The following is a 7,528-nucleotide window of genomic DNA, read 5'->3' as shown; positions in this document are numbered from 1 at the left end:
TACTCAAATGTGATGCAATAATGAACTTTTTCTAAGAGAGATGCTCTCATAAAACGGTGGTCCGATATGACAAATATCTATTGAATAGTTGGGATAATTTTTGAACATGAGATAAATATTTAATGAATCAATGACACCACTAGAACTACGCATTGGTTTCAAAAACAGTGAATCTCTCCTTTGATTTCTATAGTGTGGAGATTTTTGCTTCCATGTCTATATTAATTTGATACTGTTTTCTCATGTGGAGATTAAGTTGTGATGTTCCTTTCATAATTTAGTTGAAACATTATTTAAGCAGTGGGACATCTGTAGTGGCCAATGATACAAGGAGATTTAGTCATTTCATACTTAGTTAATTGATTTGTATGAGGTGGGGATACAAATTAAGATTCCTGCAATAGCTAGAAACCAACACTATGACACCAAACTCACATCAGAACATACAGTTTTATGTTTCCTTACTAATATTAAACAAGGGTGCAAGCTAGGTCATCATATTCATTGCTAGCACTAATGAGTTGTAGGTATACAGAGGATGTGAAACTACCCCGTATGCTACAAGGGCTTAATTAAGATGGTTACTAGTTAAGCATGCATGGCATATATCTGCAGTCATAAATTAATTACTAACCAGAAAATTTTAACCCCTAGAATGAAATAAAATAAAATATATGATAGTGTTGAAAAAGGCAGTCAACAAGTCTCATAATAAAATTCAATTCTAAGATAACACCGTCACTTGAAGTTATACTAATTCACGTATTATATATGATATAGGTGTTGATAACATATTTATATATTAAGTTATGTTCATGATAAATGATAGACATTTAATAACACAAGTGAACTGTAATGCAACGTGACATCGTGACATCTTATATTTAACACAAAGTAAACTGTAATATTCGTCACATCAAGAGTTTCACCATATATATATTAACAATACTATAAGTAGAACTCATACTTACAAAGTTTAGACATATTTACAATATGGTTAACTAATTAATCATCATCATATCCCTGGTCAAGGAGAGAGAGATGCACTATGTAAGAAAGTAAAAGAGAAAAAAGAGGTATTATAACTAAAGAAGGAGCTGGCAGACAAAAGCAAGCCCAGGACGCTAATTGAATATTATAGCAAAACAGATTAATTAATCAAAGTGGCATAGGGGCATGCAAATAAAGGTAGGTAGAGCTAGCATGACCACAAAGACTCTCCCATATTGGCCTGATCTACCATGTCCATGGAAAAAAAGGACTTGGTGGTAGCCGTTTGATGGTTACGATGATGATGAGAATTATCAGGTGCCATCTTTTGGTCTGGTGAGCAAGCAGTCGTTGAAGCAGTAGTAGTGGTAGTAGGGAATTGGCCCATTCTCATGTGCACCACCTCAGCTTGTGCAATGGCCAATTGGGTTTGGAGGGCGTCGATTTGTTGTTGTAAAGATGATATTGCTCCAACACAACCGTACACTGGATCCCGGACTCTTGCATTTGCTTCATACACCATGGAACTCACTGCATCACTGCGTTGGTGCTCTGGTAATTCCTAAGTATACCCATCAATGATGTCAATGAAACTTCATGTAATCTTAGTAAAGTAGATGTGATAGAATAAAACCCTAGCTAGATTCCTTGTCCCACATGTATTGTAATTAAATGTAAATTCAGCTTTCCTATTCTCTAAGGAATCCTAATTCTTTGAAGTCCAACACCTGAGATGTACATATAAGAAGTTTATCCTGGGAATGAAATCTACAAATTCAATTCAATTCTACATGGTATCATTTTCTTTTCTAAATGTCTAGGTCTCTTTCCTCCCCTTTGCCGCGCCCTACCCCTTACAAACCTTTATTTTTCTTTGTTGTGCCGCAAGCGCCCCCTAGCCACTTCTATGAAGTAATAATATTTGTGTAGACAAGCGCTTGAGAAAATGAAAAAGAAAAGAAGAAAGATCTTCTTGGGTGAGCTATTTTCACACTCTAAGGTTTGTATGATTTTGACACAATGGATGGTTTTGTTCGACAATGTCCCTGATTGACATCAAATATTGCGATAAAGCGAGACATTATTTGGAAAAGGAATAAGAAATAAGTTAAGCGACGCCAAACATATAGCTGAAAAAAGAAACTACACACACACGCACACACACACATAATAAACATGTATTCTAATTATATAAATAATACATCACATCTAGGACAATACTTGTGTTTCTCCATGGAAAAATGTACGTATTTCATTATTTGAGAATAACGTATCTTCCCCGTATCAACTTCATAATTAGAACCATTCATTTTCTTAATCTTCATTTGAAAATCATCCATTGAAAAAATTATTTGAATCGGAGAACATTTAGGATCCAAATGTATTAAATAAATGAACAGTTTATCATGAATACGTTACTTGATATTTATACTGTCGATTTGTTCTATACATTTGAATGGCAAAACGATCTCTGATTCGAATGATTTTTGTAGGAATGATTTTCAAATGAAAATTAAGAAATTGATGAATGATTTTGATTATGAAATTTTACCGATAAATATACTTCATTCGCAATGAGTGAGATACATGCATGCCCACAAGCAAACAGAAGTATTACCATCCATCTAGTACTGAAAACATCTACCTCTATCTATAAACTAGTTTTCAAATTACCAAAAGTGTAATTATTTATAATATGTGCATGTTAAAATAAAATAAAAAAATCACTATATAGCTCTTTTCTAGGTTTTATTTAAATCAATCTATCAATGGAATCAGCACATTAAATTCATTTGTATATGTATGTAATTGCTACATACACATATTATGACATACGTATATATTACCAATTCCTCTTGGTCCTTCATGAGGCCACAAGAACACTTGACCATGGGCATTCAAAGAAGCCGCGAGTATAAGATGTCATCGTGACATTATGATTGTGTAATATTTATGTTTTGAATTTTATCGAAACATTACAATATCTAATAGCTTTTACTTGTGTGGGATCAAATTCAACATTATTTTTGGACTTATGTAATCGGTTTTGTCTTTTATCATGTAGCCAAATAAAGAAAAGAATAAAAAAAAGAAGACAAACAGAATACTTACACAGACAACAGATTTATCCGTTATAGTCATGTGTCTGCTCTCTGCAGCTTGATCAAGAAGTAATCAAAATTCTAATTACAATTAAAATATTTCCTTTTAATTTCTTTCATGTACAAAAGATTCATGAATTTCAGAAACAGTTGCTTATTACTACTTTTCGAAAGAAGAATGATCAATTTTCTTATCAACGACCGGCGGTTTTCAACTATATTTAACCACCATAACCGAGTAAAGGTGGAAGAAAGAAATGGAATAACATATACTTTTCGCTTTTTTGAATATTTTCTTCCTAAAATAGTAACAAAGTATCAAATTCTTTGATAAAGATTCAAAATAAAGTAATAGCATGAATAGCAACTCATTCTACCAAGATAATAGATTTTTCCTTGGATGGAACCAATATATATACAAACAGGTTTATATGTAGCAATGGTTCATAAATGTTAGCGAACTCATATTAGTTTCTTTGGTCATCCAATTTAAAAATGTGTTGACTATTGGCTCTTTTCACTAATGCCGTTTTTGTTTTTTGTTAAATCTAGGGGTATATTAGGAAATTCAATTTAACTTCAAAAAACCATAGAAGAAGTTGAAAAACAAATGATAATTTATAAATTAATATCTAAAACTTAAAAACAAAATGAAATTTGAACTATAAAAAATAAAAAAATGAAAATGGTTGGACTTTGCAACTTAAAATATTAGGCAATGCAATTTCAAAGTTGGTAGGAGATTGAAATGTGGATTGGACTTAAACAACCAACCAATCGCATATTGACCTATGAAAAAAATGCGTATGTATTCAATTTTCTTACACAAAAAAAAAAAAAAAAAACAGTGGTTTTTTTAGGTAGTTTTTTTTTTTCCTTCTCATTTTTCCTTTTCAAATTCATTTTGGTTATCTAAGATAAAGTTCCTAATACACTCCTAAATTTAACGGAAAAGGAAATGGTATTTTTATATTTGGAGTGAAAGAAGAAAATTGTTTCATAAGACCTGGAAAGGAATCCCTTCCATCAAATCCTTCCCATAAACTAATTCGAGCCCTTGAAATTTGATCAAACGGCTGCAAATAGGAGCCCATTTAAAAGTTATAATAACTTTAACCGTTTAATCAAATTTCAAAGGTTCGAAGATAGGGATTCGTCTATAAGACCTTACTTTCCAAGTGGGGTACCAATTAGCCATCTTATCAAATACTTTCTAGAGATAATTTAATTCTTTAGAATGACTACTTTTCCTTTTTGTTTCTTGCATTGCATGCTTTTACCTTGCCACTTGCTAGCTCTTTCATCTAATCCTTCTTATTAAACAATTCAAACCTTTGAAATTTGATCCAACGGCTAAAAATACGAACTTACTTTAAAAATTATAATAACTTTAGCTGTTGAATTAAATTTTAAGTATCTGAATTGTTTGATGATGAAGATTAGGTAGAAGGGATCCAGAGATGATCCCTTTCCCTTGCTATAGCTACCTATAAAGTATGGGGTTCATCATTATAAGACATCAATAAGAGATAGGATAAAAGTGCTTTACATGCGGGTCCGGTATATATGCGTGCCATCTCCTTCAGCTGAGATCTTACAAATATTAGTTAATCTATGGCCAACAACTCAAACATTGGTTTTACCTCCTAAAACTGATAAACTAATAATATTAGTATATTTTATGCTTTTTGGGTCTATTACTACAATTTAACCCTCAACTCACCCTACATGCTAGCTACAATAGTTCTGATGACAAAACAAGAAATTAACCAAGAAAAGACATGTTGCAATGTCCTTCTCAAGTCACTTTTTAATTTATTTTAGAGTTGACGGCCTAGATGAGAACTGATTATTTTGAGTGAGGAATTTTGAAGTCTCAAGAGATTAAGGTTAAGTTATTAAGGAATGGATCAAAAAATTGTGGATAGAAGGGATAAGAAATGCCCTTCATAAGAAAGGCATGTGAGATGAATTTTGTAAATGACTCTCGGGTAGGAATTTACAAATCTCTTTTATATGTCTTTGTAATGCTTATGAAAGGCATTCGAATCTCCCTTATCTAACATTTTATGATTAGTTCCTTAATAGCTTTGACCTCAATTCCTTGAGATTTGGAAATCCTTCACCCCAAACATAGTTAAAGGTGTTCCTCAAAGCATTCTCAAAATAGTTTCATAAAAATATCTGATTGAGGTAAGTACTGCCTTAGTTTATGTGAGAAGTTTATTACCTATCCAAAGCGGTAATTCCATCTACTATATTCTTTGAAAAGAACTTCAATATACAAAATAAGATAAATCGTATATTACCAGACAATTCAATATATTATGTTGTGTCTTTTTAGTTACATAAAAAAATGGTTTGACCCATTAACCTTCATAACCCTAATAAATTTCTCTCTCCTCCACTGAAACCTCAGACATTACACTGTTTTTCTGTGGACTAGACCTTTGGTAGAACAAATTTTTATTTGAATCTACGATTTAGGTTGAGTTTTTCCCAATATGTCATGAATCTGGCAAGACACAGAAGCCATAAAGAATAATGCTACGTATATATTGCACAAACTATTCACGTACGTACGTACAGATAGAGAGAGTTGAACCTGTAGCATCTTGTTGACATTGCTAGCACCAAAAACCTTGTGGACACTGGCAAACTTCTGGGGCTCGTCAGCTGGAAAATAAGGAGCAAAAACACAGTCCTGAGCGCATCTCCTTCGCAGAAGTTTGCACGCTGCGCATGGAGACATAGCACCTTGTCTTCTACCAGTCTCCTTCATTTTTCCAGCTTGGGGGCCGCGGGAGGGGGGCGAACCCTAACAGTTCAATTACAATTATAGGGACCAATTGGAAAAAAATAACGAAAAGAATCAAGATATACTGTTGACTGAACAAAAATAAAATGTAGGTAGATTAATTGGCCAAATATTGACTGGTGTGAGAGAGGGAGGGAGAGGGGGCTTGAGGTGAAGTCGTGCAGGAGGTTATATAGAGAGAAATAGATGGCAGAAAATCTTGGGAGGGTCCCAGAAAAGAAGAGCCCCTAGATTTTGTTGGACAAAACATCGTTTTAGATAATATCTTTAGCCCCACCGCAATAATATAATTTTCTAATTTTCATTTTCTTTTTCCAACATCGTCTGTATGAAGCTTTTATTAGACTATAAATGTCACATTCCGGTCCGGTCCCCTACCACATCCCGAATTCAACTCTGCCGTAGCACGAGACCATTCCCTCACGGTTTTGTTTCTGGGAACTCACGAGCAACTTCCTAGTGGGTCACCCATCTTGAGAATGCTCTCACGCTAACTCGCTTAACTTCGGAGTTCTGATGGAACCCGAAGCCAGTTAGCTCCCAAAAGGTCTCGTGCTAGGTAGAGATGGGAATATACATATAAGGCTTACAGGATCTACTCCCCTGAGCGATGTGGGATGTCACAATCCACCCCCTTAGGGGCTCGACGTCCTCGTCGGCACACATTCGACCAGAGATTGGCTCTGATACCAAATTGTCACATCCCGGGCCGGGCTCCCACCACAACCCGAGCTCGATTCCGCCGTAGCACGATATTGTCCTCTTTGGGCCCCAACCACGCTCTCAAGGTTTTGTTTCTGGGAACTCACGAGCAACTTCCCAATGTGTCACCCATCCTGGGAATGCTCTCGCTCGAACTCGCTTAACTTCAGAGTTCTGATGGAACCTGAAGCCAGTGAGCTCCCAAAATGCCTCGTGCTAGGTAGAGATGAGAATATATATATATATAAGGCTTACATGATCCACTCATTTGGACGATGTGGGATGTCATAATAAATTTACACAGATTTGTCATGTTTAAGTTTCATTCTGGATTCTAACAGATTTCGTCTGTGTTTTATAACCGACTAAATAAAAAGTAAAATATTAGCGGAGATTATCGTTGTAGATTATATTGTGTAAATTATATGACGTGCGATTGATGGTTGGACTTCTTTTTTAGTGATAATTTAAAGAAGTCTGCCTGTCATCAATTGCTGGTACATCATCTCATTTATTAATTATATCTTGATGTTTTAATTAATTATTTTTTTTCTTCTCAATTTTAATGTATTAATTAAATTTCATTTTCATTTCATTTATCATAATAGATTTTGTTTTAAACATTTAGATAAACTAATTTGTGTTATACAGTATATTTCGATATACTTTGTCATTTTCATTTAAGTACATTAATTCATTTAATATATTTAGTATATTCATTTCGGTACATACATTTATGTACATTAATTTAATATAAATACATTTCAATGCATACATTTTGGTACTAACATTTAGGTACATCAACTCAAAGGTAATTTAGTCAAAAGTCAATAAAAACTTTACTATTAAGCCATATATCAAATTATATATTTTTATTAATTAGGCATAGGTCAATGATGAATGCCAGATAGGCTTT

The 7,528-nt window shown here is 33.8% G+C and overlaps 1 protein-coding gene across 2 annotated transcripts; it reads right to left on the bottom strand.

Annotated features, from left to right (window-relative positions):
- Positions 1-907: 907 nt before the first annotated feature.
- Positions 908-6,103, bottom strand: LOC103445802 (LOB domain-containing protein 4). 2 transcript variants are annotated; one of them, XM_008384858.3, is made up of 2 exons: positions 5,698-6,103; positions 908-1,552 (listed from the first exon to the last, which is right to left on the bottom strand). In XM_008384858.3, the coding sequence occupies exons 1-2, from the start codon at positions 5,872-5,874 to the stop codon at positions 1,199-1,201; spliced, it is 531 nt and encodes a 176-aa protein (XP_008383080.1). In that variant the 5' UTR covers positions 5,875-6,103; the 3' UTR covers positions 908-1,198. The 2 variants fall into 2 exon arrangements, with proteins under 2 accessions (XP_008383080.1, XP_008383078.1); XM_008384856.3 differs by having other exon boundaries at positions 5,680-6,037.
- Between the last annotated feature and the right edge of the window lie 1,425 nt (positions 6,104-7,528).

This window comes from Malus domestica, chromosome 10 (genome assembly GCF_042453785.1).
Source record: "Malus domestica chromosome 10, GDT2T_hap1".
In the NCBI taxonomy this organism is placed as follows: Eukaryota; Viridiplantae; Streptophyta; class Magnoliopsida; order Rosales; family Rosaceae; genus Malus; species Malus domestica.
The sequence above is the reverse complement of the archived record's forward strand: the minus strand, read 5'-3'. Positions and strand labels throughout refer to the sequence as shown.

Coding starts and splice junctions, on each gene's coding strand:
- LOC103445802 (XM_008384856.3), bottom strand. CDS start 5,874: ATGAAGGAGACTGGTAGAAGACAAGGTGCTATGTCTCCATGCGCAGCG. Junction 1,553..5,679: donor AGGTTCAACTCTCTCTATCT/GTACGTACGTAC, acceptor GGGTATACTTAG/GAATTACCAGAGCACCAACG.